This window comes from Lissotriton vulgaris, chromosome 6 (assembly GCF_964263255.1).
Source record: "Lissotriton vulgaris chromosome 6, aLisVul1.2, whole genome shotgun sequence".
NCBI classification, from domain to species: Eukaryota; Metazoa; Chordata; class Amphibia; order Caudata; family Salamandridae; genus Lissotriton; species Lissotriton vulgaris.
The window spans coordinates 1,798,689,885-1,798,707,164 of record NC_141694.1 but is presented as its reverse complement, the minus strand read 5'-3'; the positions used below and the strand labels follow the sequence as shown (position 1 = coordinate 1,798,707,164).

At 48.0% G+C, this 17,280-nt stretch overlaps 1 protein-coding gene across 1 annotated transcript in view; it reads left to right on the top strand.

Moving 5' to 3' along the window:
* LOC147709519 (dynein regulatory complex protein 1-like) overlaps positions 1-17,280 on the top strand; it is a 546,368-nt gene that overhangs the window by 508,308 nt on the left and 20,780 nt on the right. The window contains exon 15 of the mRNA XM_086926016.1: positions 10,987-11,133. Within this exon, the coding sequence (XP_086782142.1) occupies positions 10,987-11,133 (147 nt within the window). The remainder of the gene's footprint in view (positions 1-10,986; positions 11,134-17,280) is intronic.

The window sequence follows — 17,280 nt, the reverse complement described above, 5'->3', positions numbered from 1 at the left end:
AAGCCAGAAACTTCACCCTGAATGTCTGTTAGCATAGCTTTAAATAGGCTTCCTATCTCTTTGGCGTTCAGGTTGGTTAACAACATTTTAACATTCTCTAATAAGAGGGCCCAATCATAGTACTGGAAATCAAGCAGAGCCAAACCCCCTTTCACTCTATCTTTGTAGTTTTCTCCAAGCAATGCATATCCCCTTTGAGGCCCAAATGAAGCTGTTTCCCCTACCCTGCAATTTATCTAGCCACTTCTTCTTAAACATCAAGGGAGTAGCATTGAAGATGAATATAAATTTGGGTAGTATGCACATTTTAATCAGGTTGACTCTGCCAAGTATAGTAAGTGGTAGATGTTCCCAGCTCTTCATCAATCTACAGGACTCCTTCATAGTTTTAAGAAAATGTACTTACAAAAGTTCCCTAATGTCCTGTGTGGTTTTACAGCCCAGGTATCTCAATGTCTTTTTAATTAACCCATTATCCTTAGGTAAGTTCCAAACCATAACTTCAGTCATAGCGGTATTGATTGCATAACCTGCAGACCGCCCTACATCTGGCACCAATCTTTCCAATATTGATAGAGTGCCCTGCAGATCTGAGGTGTATACCATGATGTTATCTGCGTACATTGCCACCTTCTTTTGCCAACCCATGAAGCTAAAAGGGGGGTTAGCCCCCTCCTTCCTGATTTTACCTGCTAATCGTTCGATGTACAGATTGAACAGTAAGGGAGATAAGGGGCACCCCTGCCTTGTTCCCTTGTAAAGTAAAATTCCCAATTACCAGATCTCTAGTTTTAGGGTTTTGATAGACCAGTGTCCTAGAAATGTTCTCCACCAAATTAAACCATTCAATTGATTACATTTTTTCACAAATGCTCTCCCTGTGTCCCTACATCTACCCCTACCCCTTAACCCACTCTCACTCTAACCCGGGAGAACCCGCACTATCTTCCATGTGGCCTAAGGCCTTAAGAAGCCCACCCGTGCGCATACCCAAAATAGAAAGATAGAAATTAGTACAGCACAGAAACAATTCACCTATGCCTTACCTATACTTTACTCTCAATTAGCTCTAGTAAAGTTTATTATGAAATCGTCCACCTCCTTAAACTATTCGAAGTTGTGCATCCTATTATTATTCATGACCCTGAGCGTGGTTGGGGATTTCAAATGAACCGTGGCACCCAATTTTCCTAAGGGATCTATCCTCTTCCCCAATTCCCACTACTTATTAAGGGAGATACCAGTGACATCTGATCTTATCTTAAAGACTATCCCATATACACTCAGCATTTTCTGTTTCAACGCACTTAGAAGAATATGTTCCTTGATGGGTTAGGTGAGGAAGTTCACTAATATCTTTCTCAGTGTACTTCTATTAGGGACCTTTCTAGAAGTATCACGGAACACTCTTTGAATGTATATTAAGATAACCTGCACCGATTCTTCCATTTGGACCCCTGCCTTTATCATTCTCATAGCAAAAGCCTTCAAATCATCACCCTCAAGTACTTTGGGGACATTTAGGATCCTCAAATTATTCCTCCTTTGATTGTTTTCCAAAATCTCAAGTCTCCTCATTATTGGTCTCCTCTTCCGGAATTCACTAACCACTCCCAACAGGGTAACTGTCCTATATTCTAGATCATCCAGTGTCTTCCTCAAGTCCGAGCAAGCTCCTCAGATCTCCTTCTGGTTCAATTTCAAAGGTTAAAACCTACTCCTGATTTCAAATGATAGACAGCAGATCATTGCTTCAATGGACTGGTTCAGTTTGCGCTGATGCCTCTCCTTGTGTCATGAGGCTTAATCCCTTCCCCGACTCCTTAGGAGGTGACCCCCTCATTGCCACGGCGAAGGCCATATTAGAAGAGTTCTCACACAAGGGCTCAGAGTTCCCTGCCACGTCTGCCATATCTGAATTCATAACCGTATTACCGTCCTCCAAGTCCTCGAACTCAAGAACTTGAAACCTGTTGGGGCTAATTAAGCTTGAAAACTCTCCAGAAATCATATCATGTGCCAGGGAGAGCTGAGCTTGTGCATCCCAAGATCTCCTAGTGCCCTCCATTGTTCATTTAGAAGTAGGTCCGCAGCGAGGGACTGATCTGGAGCTTTTTTGCTGGTTCGCTAGACTGCCTCTCTCTCTTAGCGTTGGGGTTTTCACTGCGCCTGGACTTTTTTAAATGTACCCGAGGCTTTATAATACGTTAATGCTGTGCCTTGCCCCTCTGATTTCTCAACCAGTCATGAACTGCCTCGAGGTTGTGATGAACCGGAGGCTTGAGGGCTCCGTTTTCTTATGGATTTATCAGTGCTTCTCAAAGTTTATCTAGACCAGTTCCTATGCTCAGTCACTGAAGCCACTCCCTCTGCTCCTTCGCCCTCTTTCCAATTTCGAGGGGCCCCCTCTTTACTGTTGACTATTGCTGAGTTTTTGTCCCCTCATGCCCTTACACTAGTACATGCCTCATTTTCCTTTAAAGGATAGTAGGAGCTTCAGGGTCCTTTGTAGCAGTTTGCTCAGTGCCCCAGGATGTAAATGCCACAATATTTTCCTCTTCTTCCAGTCCGTGCTCATAACACCTAATGGAGCCGCTGCCTCCCTTTCCCCAGAAAGAGATCTTCACTTCCACCCTCCGCGGATCCCTAGTGCGGCCCTCAGCAGGCGCTCTGACCCACGCTTACTCCAGAGCAGTTGCAAGGTGTGTCACCAAGGCTGCGCTGCTGTGTTCTTTCTTCAGTGGGGGTGAGTACAGGGTGCGTGAGAAGCACCTTTCACTATATGCAACTGCAGTCTCCTGTGCCTTATTCCGCACAAACGCACAACTTGGGGCTGAGCGCACCCGTAGTTTGCTTCTAGCTAGCTGCCATGTTTTCCCCCAACCCTTCTTGCATGGAGATTAAGCGGCAGCAGTTGATAGCATTCGACCTACCTCCCAAAGTTAGCTATGTTATTTTGGTAGCCAAACGGCCCTCCACCAAGACCGTGTATGCCTGCCGCTGGAAGAAGTTTGTACAGAAAGGTCTATTGATTCTCTTTCTGCTTCTTTTTCTCAAGTTTTGCTCTTTATTTTACCCCTTGCTCAACAGGGCTCTGCACTGGGCATTCTCAAAGGGTACATTTTGGCCCTGTCTGCCTTCCTGAGGCTGCCAGACAAAACCTTTTTGTTTAAATCTCTGATTGTAAATACATTCCTCAAAGGCCTTGTGCATTTGTTCCCACCTTCCCCTTTCATTATGCCTCAGTGGAATCTTAATTTGGTGCTTACCTTCCTGATGTGTGCTCCATTCAAACCTCTGCACAACTGCCCCCTCCGGCAGCTTACCATCAAAACAGCGTTTTAATGGCAATCACGTCTGCCAGGAGGGTGAGCGAATTGCAGGCTTTGTCATTAAGACCTCCTTACCTGACAATATTTCCTGACATATTGGTGTTTCGCACTAGGGTCAATTTCCTCACGAAAGTAGTAACAAAATTCCAAGCGGCGCAATCTGTCACTTTTCCCACTTTTTGTGCTCCTCCACACCCTTCTAAAGAAAAGGAGTGACTCAACTATCTGGACATAAAAATAACATTGTCATTCTACCTTGAACACAATAAAGAGTTCCGGGTGGATGACACGAAGAAAGGTTGTGCGGTGCAGAAGAGGACTATCTTGCGATGGGTCGTCCTCTGCATTATCATTTGCTATGTTCTGGCAAAAAAGCAGCCTCCTGAAGGCATAAAGGCTCACTGCACCAGAACGAAGGCTGCTCTAAGGCTTCTACCACAGCATTGCAACATAGAGTTCCAGTCCTCGAGCACTACTGCCTCGAAAGTCAAATCCGCAGGGACAGACTTTTTGGCAGCTCTATCCTTGAGCTAAACTTGTCCACAGTCCCTCTTCTGGGGATGGTATTGCTTGGATATCTATTCAAAAGTAAGGAATTTGCGGCTGGATGTCTCTATCTGATGGAAAAGTTACTTACCCTTAGTAACGCTATATCTGTTAGAGACTTAATTAGCCGTAGATTGCTTACCGACCCACCCATACTCCCCACTCTACGGAGAGGTTTCTAGGGTCAGGGCTGATCTCTTTCTGGGTCCTAGTTGTTCAGGAGCACCCCAATGTAAGTGCACTTCATGGCTCTGCGCTTCTGGTATTGAAAGTCGTGAAAAGGTAACTGAAGTCAGGGCACCGAGGTGATGCCTTTGTAGGTGATTCAGATGTCACAATGGGCTCTGATGATGTCACGCGGAGCCGACCGATGCCACCTACCGGTTCGCAGGAATATTGCTTGAAGAAAATCTTCCAAATCCAGTCTGATGCCTGGGAAATTCAAAGGTAGAGAATCTGCGGCTAGATCATGTCTCTACCAAAAAAGGCATTACCGAAGGTAACTAACTTGTCGGCCAGGCCCAAACCTTACTTATTAAAACATATAAGTCCCCCCTAGGGTAGGCCCTGGACATCCCAGAGGGCAGAGTTCAATTATTTTAAAAGGTAGGGCAGGTACGTTTAAGTTTTGCATGCCCTGGTAGTAAAAAAACTCATGCATTCGTTTTTCACTATTGCAAGGCCTATATCATCCATTGGATAACATTGGGATTACCTTATTACATTTTATAACTGTAATTTCCTAGTTTGGTGTCTCTGAGATAATAATTTAAAATCCAAACTTAGGGTAAATTGGATTTTTGTTTGCAATTCTGAAAATGCAATTTTTAGAAAGTTGGCATTTTCTTACTTTAACTATTTGGTGCCTGCTACCTGTCTCTGATCACATGTCTGGGGTGAGTCTGGGGTGGGTGACAGCAGGCTTTGTGTATTCCCCCTAGACAGCACACACAATGGTAGCTACAGATGGGCCATCCTGGCAGGATGGGAGGTATGAGTTGGACCCAGCCTACCTGTACCTGAATATGCTGTGTTCAGTCCCCACACAAAGGGCTGCATATCCTCCTGTAGTGAGTCTGGAGTTAGGGCAGAACATCTGTGACTTCAAAGGCACCTCTTTAAAGTGTCTCTCACTTTAACGGCACCACTGGGAATAAGTACTGGACTTCAAGCACCACCATTTCATTACACTTCTGGAACTGTGGATACTGGGCTGCTGAAGGACTGCTGCAATGGAATAACAACTACCTTGCTGTGCTGACCTGCTCTTTGCCCAGGTGAGAAGGACTGGGCCTCCATCACTTGAACCCAGAGTGACTCCAAGGGCTCCTGATCTGAGGTTTTAGGGACATAATGAGATTCCAACATCCTTGCAACTGCACCCGGACTCTAACATCTGTGAGTCTACTTTGCCAAGTTGTGCCACCCCAGTCCTGGACCTTTAGAAGTGGGCCTAAGGTGTTTAGTAGCAGACCCCGGTGCATCTTCTCTGCTGAGCAGTACATCCTAGATCTGAACAGACGCATCTCCTGAGCTGCGCATCCTCAAACATAACTGAAGCATCACCGCTGCTGAATGGTGGAGTGGTGTGGCTCACTGGTTAGAGGTGGCAGACCCGGAAGCAGAGGACGGCCCGGGACCGTGGTTCAATCCCCGATGCGGCAGGGTTGTGAACCAGGGTCAGCGGACTCGATAATTCTCGCCTCGTTGCCTACTCTAACCAGGGATCACACTCGGCAACTCTGGGCATTAGCTTGCCTCATCTCCACAACGGCCCCCCACAAACGCCGGGGATGCCTGGTTTCACCTTGGAGATACCCAGGAGGGAACATCTCACAGGGAAAGCCAGGATGGGTTCCCCAGCGGTCTATAGCGCCAGGACGCCTCCGGGTAGCAGTGCGCTTTACAAGACACACACATTTACATTTACATTTACATTGGCCGGGAACAGAAGGTCCACATAAACCTCACATCTTTTGAACCAATGCATCGTCGAAGGCGAGGCACATCTCCGACACAGTCCTCACATCCCTCGTCGATTAAAAGCTTGACCTTGCAGTTCTTCGGAATAGACTAATCTCATCAGCAGCACACTGCATCATTTACCCTGGACTTCACATCGCTTGCCCTATCAATGAGATTCTCGACAACGGCCCACAGAACCTCGTACTGCAGCCTCAGCGCATCTTAAAACTGCTGCATCACTTCAACTGCACAACGCTTCTTGCCTTGGATCCACGCAATGCTCCACAAATAGGATTTAATGTACTTTGTTCAACTGGCTTAACCTGGTCCTTGGTCCTTGTAGCCGACCTGCGCTCCATTACGGTCGACCACCTATCCCTTGTTGGCGCTTTTTGTCGCTATTTAAACCTAAACATTTTTAATTCTATATTTCTGGTTTCCCTGATTGGATTTTTGTCAATTTTGATCTGGTTTTATATATTAAAATATACTCTATTTTTCTAAACCTGATGTGGGATCTTTTTTGTGCAGTGTTTTTACTGTTTTAAGTGTTGCACAAACACTTACACATTGCCTTCAAGTTAAGACTGCTCTGTGCGAAGCTACCAGAATGTGAGCACAGGTTAATTTGGGGTTTGCTTGTGTCTTACCCTGACTAGTATTGTGGTTGTTGCTTGACCTGGGCTCACACCCTAGTTGACCAACAGTCCAATTTCTCAAAAGGCAGAAGAATCCATCAGAAGAAATAGCAATTTAACTTCGATTATGATCTTTCTGGTGGATACTCTACTTGTAGATTCCTTACTAACACCGTCCACCTTCCATTTCTGAAAACTGGCTTCCTACTAGAATCTTTATAATAAGGTTCCAAAATTAGATTTTGCACTGCTGATGAGATGTCGATGCCACCCAGTTTGCTTTGAAGGCATAGAAAAGACTGATGTGAAACTGACATTAGGGCTCCAGTGAGGGCACTTTATGGCCTTGCAACGTCACTGTGGCATTGTTTCTGGCCCTGATATGGAGCCAACACCGCTACCGGTGTGAAGACATATCTAAAATTGTACAGATCCAGTCAGAGGCCTGGGATATTCAAAAGGTGAGGAATCTGCAGGTACATAGGGGCCTCATTTATGACTTTTTGCCTTAGGGAAGCGCAGCAGGCCTTCCTGCTGCACTTCCCTACGGCAAAAGAAAAGGGCAGAAATGCGCCGTATCTATAAGATACGGCGCATTCCTGTCCTTTTCCCCTGCGCCGGCACACAATGGGCTGCCTGCGCCAGCGCAGGCACCCTTGCACAATGGTGCAAGGGTGCCTGCGTTGCGGGGAAGATTATTTTTGTACAGGAAGGGAAACCTTTCTGTACAAAAATAATCACAAGAGGCTTTTCCTCTTTCTATGTGTGCTGTAGAATGCAGCACACATAGAAAAAGGAAATACGAGGAGAAATAAAGACATTTCTCCCTGTTGCGCCTCCCTTACGCCTCCCCTGGGGAGGCGTAAGCTTTTGGCACTGCTTCAGAGTTACGATTTCTCGTAAATCTGAGGCAGTGTCAAAAGGCCATGGATGTTGCTGGGAACGCCCCCAGCAACACCCATTGCACGCCCCTTTAACGCAGAACACTGCGTTAAAGGGAATGATATTTATCAGGCAGCAGTACGCCACAAAATCTGGCGTACTGCTGCCTGATAAATACCACGCTGGCTTCTGCGCCACGGAACTTCATGAAAAGTGAAGTTCCTATGGTGCAAGGGGCCTCATAAATGAGGCCCATAGAGTATCCACTGGAAGATTATTGTCGAAGGTAAGTAACTTTTTCATTTGTCCTTCCCCCCTCTCTCTCTTTCTCTCTACCTCTTTCCTCACCTGCACATTTTCAGTACCTTTGTATTACTCTTCCCCTTCCTGCCTCCTCTCACAGCTGCCCGGTGTGGTTGCCACTGGCTTTACCAGTGTTTATAAAATTGGTGCGGAATATTATTTTGTTCACTACCAAAATGACCGTCATTTTGCATCTAGACTCATTGTGACAGTCATCTTGGAACACAAGAGTAATTTTGTATACGTATTGTTATACCATTCCAAGATTGCCAGCACGCCCGGTCTACACATATATGTAACTTGTTCAGCAAGGTTTGCAGATGTCCTCTTACGAAGAGTCACTCTGCACGTATCTGCATGTTCTTATATTTTGTCGGACATACCACCATCATACAGCATGACAATAGTACTGCATCCACTACATCGACCTAACCACGGTCTAGAGTCCTACATCTATCCCGTTTACCTGGGCCTCGTGCAGCTCCTGTGGTGGATCAGGCTGACCTTTCCAGCAGGCACAGTACAACTCCTCAAGCTGGCAGGTATGCTCTCCTGCTCTGTACAGGTCACCTTTCCAGACCTGGGCCCAGTCTGCAGGGAAATTGTTCATTATGCAGACATTCTTGAGCCTGGGTACTGCAACCGGTGCTTGTCCTGAGATATAATGAAAGCTTGCTTCTGACAAACACCTCTTTAGGTAGTATAGGACTGTGCCCAAAGGGGTCAGGTAAACACGGAAAGCATGTTACCGTTAACTCTGCTGTTGATTGCCGTCCAGTGCAGCTCAACCAGTGCATGTGCAATATGCTTGACTTTCATTTTATAAATAGCTCTGGCTGTGCAATTCGTCCTGCACATTAGGCAGGCAGGAAGCCCAGTGGAGACTACATTTGTGTTGTCTAATCTGGATATCATCACGCCCTTCAACAGGCAGCATGATCTGGTGATTAGCGTTTTCAGTGAGCTGGTAATGGTGGAAGTGCATTTTAGCCACATGTGCTCCCCTTTTGTGTTTTCTGGATTAGTGCAGACGTCTGTTGTAGGTGGAGGTCAGGGTCTTCATCCAAGAGTTAGGATCTACCAAGGTAGGAGGTAAGTTCTTTTATTTATTTATTTCAAGTTAGATCTATAGGTTACAGCCACAGCCTGAAAGGCTCCACTCTCCCCCCAGCCTGGGAGCTCAACCTCCAGGCTTCCCCCAGCACACAGACTCCAGCATTCCATGAATCTTTACATTCTGGAAGCTTCCACAATAAGCATTGTACAGGGTGCCCTCTCCGCCCATGCATACGCAGACATATCACATCATTACACCATCCCCACGCCTAACACACAGGACAGACCATGTCACTACAAAGTCCTGCATTTTATGTCTTAAAAGTACCTTTATGGCACCATATTTGCACAGTAGCATGCTGTTAGTAGTAATGCTTTTTTGTTGTTGAGTTGAAGCATAACGTGTTCAGTTTACAAGTCAAGTCAAGTCAAGTCAAGTCAAGTCATAAGATTTGTATAGCGCACTACATACCCAGAGGGTTTCAAGGCGCTTAGGGAGGGGAGGAGGATCATTTGTCAAATATCCACGTTTTAAGCTGCTTTCTAAACGCTAGGTGATTCTGGGTGAGGCGAAGGTAAGCGGGGAGTGAGTTCCATGTTTTGGCAGCCAGGTATGAAAAGGATCTGCCTCCCATGGTGGTTTTGTTGATGCGAGGTACAGTGGCGAGGGCTTGGCTGGACGAGCGAAGTTGGCGGGAGGGGGTGTAGAAGGACAGTCGGGAGTTGAGGCTATCTGGTCCGATGTCGTAGAGTGATTTGTGTGCGTGGGTGAGCAGTCGGAAAGTGATCCTTTTGTTGACGGGTAGCCAATGGAGGTCTTTAAGGTGACCAGAGATGTGTTCGTTGCGTGGGATGTCTAATATGAGCCTGGCTGAGGCGTTTTGGATTCGTTGGAGTTTCTTCTGGAGTTTAGCGGTGGTACCTGCGTAGAGGGTGTTTCCGTAGTCCAGTCGGCTCGTGACTAGAGCGTGGGTGACTGTTTTCCTTGTTTCGGAGGGGATCCAGCGAAATGTTTTTCTGAGCATGCGAAGAATGTTAAAGCAGGAAGAGGATACGGCGTTGACTTGTCTGTTCATTGAGAGTGAAGAATCCAGGATGACGCCAAGGTTCCGTGCGTGGTCTGTCGGGATGGGTGCTTTTCCGAGGGCTTCCGGCCACCAGGAGTCGTCCCATGCAGAGGGGGATGTACCTAAGATGAGGACTTCTGTTTTGTCTGAGTTCAGTTTCAGACGGCTTTGTTTCATCCATTCGGCGACTTCTTTCATTCCTTCGTGTAAGTTAGTTTTGGCGGTGCTGGGGTCCTTGGTGAGAGAAAGGATCAGTTGAGTGTCATCCGCGTAAGAGATGATGTTGAGGTTGTGTTGGCGGGCGATGGCCGCGAGGGGGCTCATGTATACGTTGAAGAGGGTGGGACTGAGTGAGGATCCTTGAGGTACACCGCAGATGACTTCAGTGGCTTCTGACTTGAATGGTGGGAGGCGGACTCTCTGGGTTCTTCCGGTGAGGAACGAGGTGATCCATTCCAGTGCTTTTCCTTGGATTCCGATGTTTCTGAGGCGTTGTAAAAGGGTGCTGTGGCAGACTGTGTCGAAGGCTGCAGAGAGGTCGAGGAGGATGAGGGCGACTGTGTCTCCATTGTCCAGTAGATTTCGAATGTCGTCTGTTGCTGCGATGAAGGCGGTCTCAGTGCTGTGTTTGGCTCGGAAGCCAGATTGTGAGGGGTCGAGTGATTTGTTGGCTTCGAGGAAGGCTGCGAGCTGGTTGTTGACGGCTTTCTCGATGACTTTGGCCGGGAATGGAAGAAGCGAGATGGGGCGGTAGTTTTTGAGTTCGGTGGGGTCTGCTGTTGGTTTTTTCAGAAGGGCGGTGAGTTCAGCGTGTTTCCAGTCTTCTGGGAAGGTAGCGGAGTTGAAGGAGCAGTTGATGACATCTCGGAGGTGCGGAGCTATAACGGAGTCTGCTTTGTTGAAGATGTGGTGAGGGCATGGGTCTGTGGGGGATCCAGAGTGGATGGAATTCATCAGGCGGATGGTGTCCTCAGTGGAGATTGGGTTCCAGGCGTTGAGGGTGTTTACGGGGGGAAGATGGTCAGCAGATGGTAGGGTGGGTTGGCTTCCGGATTGGTTGTCGAAGCTGTTGTGGATGTCAGCAATCTTGTTGTGGAAAAAAGAGGCTAGGGAGTCGCAGAGGGTTTGAGAGGGGGTGATGTCGTTGGAGTTGGCCGAGAGTTTACAAGATCTAATGTTTCCCAATTTCCCTTCCAGTGTAAGTGGTTCCCAGTTGAAGCTGCCAGAGGTGGAGGGGCGGGATTGCAGCCGCGAGGCCAGATTCTGGGAAGCAATGGCCAACGTTATTCCGGAGTCAAGGCTGAAGGAATGGGATGCCCTGGAAGCAGCAATGTTCAAATACCAGTAAGTCCTCCTGTGGCAGTAGACTTCAGTCACCCTCATTTAATATTCAGCTAATACTTTAGGAACCACCTAATATGAAATTGCAAACAAAACATAGGAACTAACACGTGGACTCACTTTTAAGGGGTAAGACTGCACGCGGACCCCATTTTGTGAGATAACATGCCATTTTCTTTTCCCTTTTACATCCTGCTCAGAGCATGATCCGGCAAAGTGAATAGAAATGAAATGCCAGCATTTGTAAAGCGCACAGCTACCTCCAAACAGGTGGGCCGACTCCTGGGGAGGATTCAGCGAGCTATGCCCAGAGTCCCAAGGTGCTGGGCTAACCTGCCGATGGAGCCGGGGATCGAACCATGACTCGGGATAGTCTTGAGGCAACGACGGACAGAGCGGGGCCTCAAAAATCCTGAGCACGGTCCAGGTGAGGTGAGGTCCAGTCCCCGGTCAAGCTGGATGCCATCTGCAGTCCTTGATGCGGAGGATTAGTGCATAACAGGTTGTATTCACTCCAACTTTTCTTGTCCTATTTCACTTTTGATTAGTTGTAGAGATTTTGGGGATTATCTTCTCTGTTATTCGCACCAGATTTCCTCTGGAGAGGATTTACATTTCTTTATGCAGTAGCAATTATTTAGAGCAGAGGCCCTGAAGAAAGCCTAAGGATTATTTGCACGACTGGGTGAAACATGTTGGCCCTTTTTTGGCAGTCATTTGTTTAAACTGCCCTTTGCATTGTTCTGTTTTTAATTAGGGGATGCGTCTTCTCTTTGAAAAAATGTTTTCAATTTACGGCCACATCACCCTATATTAATTCACCACATTTTTGTGTTTTGCACGGCACTTCATTTGTCTTGAGATTAACCATTCAGTTGCTCTTTGGTTTTTTTGAAGTGACTGTTGGTGTGATCCAGCCCACTTCCGTAGGATTAGTAATATGTCTCTATGATCAAGAGACACACCACTTTCTCAGTTGGACGACCAAATGATAAGACTGATCACGTCGATAAGTTGATGGCAATCCAGACACATGGGCTTGGATCTTACCACTTATCACTTTAGCGTTTCTTCTTTAATGTGAGTTCTCTATCTTGGGCTTCTTTGTAACTTGGGTACTAACTTACCTCTGTGAAGTCCGCCCTAGTATTGGCCTGTAGACCCCCGGTTCATTCTGTTGTTCATTGGTCCGCCAGCAGTCAAGAGGATCCTTTGGGCCTTTTGGGGCCGAACGGACTGAATGGGGCCCCGACCTGGGAGCTGCGGTGGTGCCTGGAGTGGGCGATGTCCACCACCAGAGGACGTAGAGACAAAACAGTGAAGGACCTATTTGCCAAGGTCCAAGCCTTTCTAGAGTCGCTGTTCACGTCCTTACGGGAGGATATTCGCACTTTGAAGAAGGAGTTCGCAGGAGAAATCAGGGAGGTCCGCTGGGATGTAGATGGGATTGGTGAGCGGGTGGCCGAACTTGAGCGCAAGAGCGACGGAAAGGACACGGAAATAGCGGTTTTGCAACAAGAACTCATTTGGAAACACGATCTACAGTTGAATCTTCAGACTCACCTCGAGAAGCTGGAGAACTGCTCCCGACGGCACAATGTTAGGGTACGGATCGTGCAGCTGACAGATGAGACGAAGGACCTGTTTCGCTTCATAGAGAGCTCTTCAATCACATTTTGGGACAGCCACTGGAGTCGGAGCTTCGCATCGACAGAGCACATAGGGTGGGTCCGCTGCGGGCCCTCCCGGCGCAGCCGCCAGACATCCTAGTCTGCGTACAAGACTTTCGCACTAAAGAAGAGATCCTCCAGAAAGCCAGACAGATGCATCCATTGTCCTTCCAGGGCCAGTCTCCAGTCCTCTTCCAGGACTTGTCGGCTCTCACGCTGCAAAAACGCAGAACTTTCAAACCGGTCATGACCCACCTACAACAGCGTGGCATTTCTTATAGCTGGGACCATCCATTTCATTTGGTGTTTAAACTGGACAATAATCTCTACCAACTGTGATCAGTGTCGGAGGCCTGTCGTCTGCTGGGTATTGATCCACCTGCTGAGGAGGGGGAGGGGACGAAACCATCGGCTGCTGAGCACGCTTCTAGGCCCCAGTGGCGACATCAGGGCAGACGGCGACGAGTGAGGAAACCCCTGGCGGCTGTGATTGTGGAGGGTCAGCAAGCCGCAGTGGAGGCGGTCGCGTCGGACAGGAATCCCTCCCCATCCGGCTGATTTCTATGTTTTTCCAGGGCCGACTGTTTACTTCAACAACAACACCCCCGAAGAGGAGCAAGGGTCAAAGGGAAATGTTTAGAGACCTAGCCAGATTCAATCCCCAAATCCAAACTTATTCAACACATAGAAAAAACTGGTGGTCTAATAGAAGATAAAAACTACAGAGGCTGAAAGGAAGAGAGTCAAATCTGATAACTCGTCACACCAAAAGACCATGATCGCTACTATAGTTGACATATGCGTAACTCTGTGACAGAAGAAAAACCTGAGGAGGGGAGAAAGAAATAAGGATTTCCATCAACTGCCCATCGTGGCCAGTGTCATCATTTGGAATTCCCAAAGTGCCCCTGTCACCTCAGTTCTTCTGGCAACAAGCCAAACACTGGTGGACTGGGCGTAAGGAGGAACCAGTAAGAAAAACAATTGACCAAATCAATCGATTGATGCAGTGCAGAGATAAAAAATAAGTGAAAGTGAGAATAAAAAAGTCTCAGCAGCAAACCAGAAAGCTTTATTAGTGATTGCTGATGAGCTTATTAAAAACAGTGTCTCGGCAATATACAAATCTGCTGGGTGTAGTGGTCTACTAGTTTCAGCTGTATTGGTCTCAAGACCCGGCTTTCTTCAGGACCTTTAGGTAGAAGCTACTGCATTTAGTGCAATTTGACTAACAAGAGACAAAAGTGCATAAAAAGAAAAACATAAAGTTGTCACAATTCGACTAGTTGTGAACTTGTACAATACCTCCACACAGGTCAGATGGTTATTCAAACCTATCCTGTGTGAGGTATCAGGTCTCACCTCACCTGGCTCAGACTCAGGTTTAGGGAGGCACTGCCCTCTCCGTCGGTACCTCAAGCAAATCTGCTGAGGCTGTTTACTTGCCATGTTTCCTAGGTCGTTGGTGAGGGGGTACGTTGGGAGTTAGATGGATTACCCCTACTCATTACTCTTCCGATCATCTTGGGATGATGGACATTGTGACTGTGCTTGTTTTGTCTCTTTTTGAAGTTTTCTTTGGGGTGGGGTAATTGGGGGGAGGGATTTGTTGTTCCGAGTCCACCGGGCGTCCGTGGTCGCGACAGGCGCCTCTAGCGTAAGTCATCTATGGAAGCGAGATATTCATGGCCCGAGCCATCCCCCTGCGGGCGGGTCCCTTTCGCATGTTCTGCTCCTAATCGAATGAATGCCAGCTACAGAGCTTAAAATCCTTACACTAAATGTGAGGGGGTTAAACGTTCCAGTAAAGCGCAAGGCAGTCCTCTCCCTCCTAGAGCATTCCCAGGCAGAGATCTGCCTCCTACAGGAGACACACCTGTTGCAGAGAGATTGCCATCGCCTCCGGTCCCGGAAATTCCTATTACAGTTCTTCTCTTCCAATGCTACAAAGACTGCGGGGGTTGCGATTTTGGTGGCCCAGAGCTTCAAGGGTAGGGTGCTGCACAAAGGGGCGGAGATTAAGGGACGGTTGCTGACATATAGGTTTTCTTTGGGTGCCTCCACATTCACTATTGGGTCCATTTATGCCTCAAAGGAAAGGTTTTCTCATTTAGCCATCACCGAAGCTTCCAATACTGCTGACCGTCATGTCCTGCTGGGGGGGGGGGAGGCTCTCAACCTAGTTTTTGATAACACCTTAGACAGGTCATGTCAACACACCTCCCAATCAGGTACTGTCACCGCTGAAGGGCTGTCTTGTCTGGGTGAGTTGGGCTTAATGGATTTGTGGCGCTGCTTTCACCCCCGAATCCGGGAATACTCCTACTACTCCAATGCACACAAAACATATGCCCGCTTAGATTATTTATTAGCTTCAGCTTCCATACAGGCGCTTGCGACCGCTGTAGAAATTTGGACCGCCTCGGTATCGGATCACGCACCGGTGACAGTTGTCCTCTCTCTTCCCCCTACCACGTGCACGTTGAAACTTCCTCCGGGAAACACTGCTACATCTCAAAGAGGTGGTTGCGCGGATACAATGAGTTATTGCTGACTACCTCGTACATAATTGTAATGCGGACATCACACTGGCGAGACAGTGGGCGGCATTGAAAGCTGTAGTCAGAGGCGAGTTGATAGCGATCTCAGTGGCAGATAATGTTGAGCGTGCGCGTAAGCAGGAGGATCTCACTCAGCAGACTCAGGAGTTGGAGCAAATGCTTCAAAGGATGTGGCCCCACGAGTTTGGAGGCAGCTGAAGGCAGTGCGGCAACAGCTGGCTGATATAGACCAGTATCGGGCGGAATTTGCTGCGCTGAGACTGAAACATGCATACTACATGGGTGGAGATCGGTGCGGGCGTCTCCTTGCTCATAAGCTACGTGAAGCTAGGCAATGCCAGAATTTGCAGGAGATTCTCCGACAGGACGGTAGGCATGTCACGGATGACGCTGATATTGCCTGTACTTTTAGCAAATTTTATGCCGATCTCTATGCCGGGAACCCTCCAGGGGCCCCCGCCGGAGAGGCCTTTCTAGATTCTGTCTCACTTCCCTTTCTCACGAAGGATCAGACAGATCACCTGGACCATGATATTCAGCCAGAGGAGGTCATTGCAGTCATCTCCCGCTTGCAGTTGGTGAAGACGACGGGCCGGACGGCTTCCCAGTGAGTTCTGTGCACAGGTGGCCCCCCTTCTTACAAGTCTTTTTAATTCCTTTTCAGAACCTGGGATGATCTCAGGGGACCTCCTAGAGGCTACTATTGCGGTCATTCCTAAGCCAGGGAAGGATCGTTCGCAATGTGGGGCGTACCGTCCGATTTCTCTTCTCAATGTTGATCTTAAAATATATACGGGAATTCTAGCTGCCTGTCTTGCACCTCATATGGGCGACCTAATCGACCCGGATCAGGCGGGCTTTATCCCAGAGCGCCAAACCTCGGACAATACCAAGAGGGCCTTGCATCTGGTGGAGAAAGCTATGCGTACACAGGGGAAATTCATGATGCTGGCCATTGACGCCGAGAAGGCGTTTGATCGGGTTCACTGGCCCTACTTAGAAAGAGTTCTGGAAAAGGCAGAGTTGGGGGAAAAGTTTCATACTTATGTTTTGAACTGCTACAAATTCCCAACTGCGACGGCCCGAGTTAACGGCTGTACTTACCCCCGGTTCGTTATTGAACGAGGTACGAGGCAGGGGTGTCCACTGTCGCCCTTGCTTTTCGCCCTCTACATGGAGCCGTTAGTGCAGAGGCTGAGGCTTAACCAGAGGGTACAGGGGATGAGTTCGGTGGCTACATTGACACCATTAGTCTTTATGCAGACAATGTCCTGCTTACGTTGTCACACCCGAGAGAGTAGTTGCCTGCATGCCTCGAGGACCTGGACTCTTTTGCCCAGGTATCCAACTTCAAGGTCAATATGAGTAAGTCACTAGCACTTGACCTGTCTTTGGAGAAATCTACTAGAGTGTTCCTGCAGGGCTCGTTTCCCTTCCAATGGGCTACGGATGCGATTCCCTATCTGGGGATCCAGTTGGCCCCCTCGCTCCCGGCTAGGGTTAGCATTAATTGTCTTACTGCGACAGAAAATTAGTCAAGAGTTGGGAAGGTGGAAGCACTATCCTTTGTCCTAGTTGGGTAAAGTGGTGGCAGTCAAAATGACAATTTTGCCCCAGATCCTGTATCTGTTTCGCACTATTCCGATGCGCCCACCTGTGGGCTGGATCCAACAGATGCAGTCTGAGCTGGCTCAGTTTATTTGGAACGGTAGGAAGCTGCGCCTAAAACTTCGTTTGGCTACACTTTCCCCTGAGTGCGGGGGACTTGGCTTCCCGGATCTTTTGCTCTACTTTAAGGCGGCACAGCTACACCTTCTTGTGGAATGGAGTAGATGGGAGTCTGTTAAGCACTTGCTCCTCCAGGATTAAGCAGTAGCTGGTCGCCCACTACTGGAAATCCCTTTCCTTCGTAAGCAACA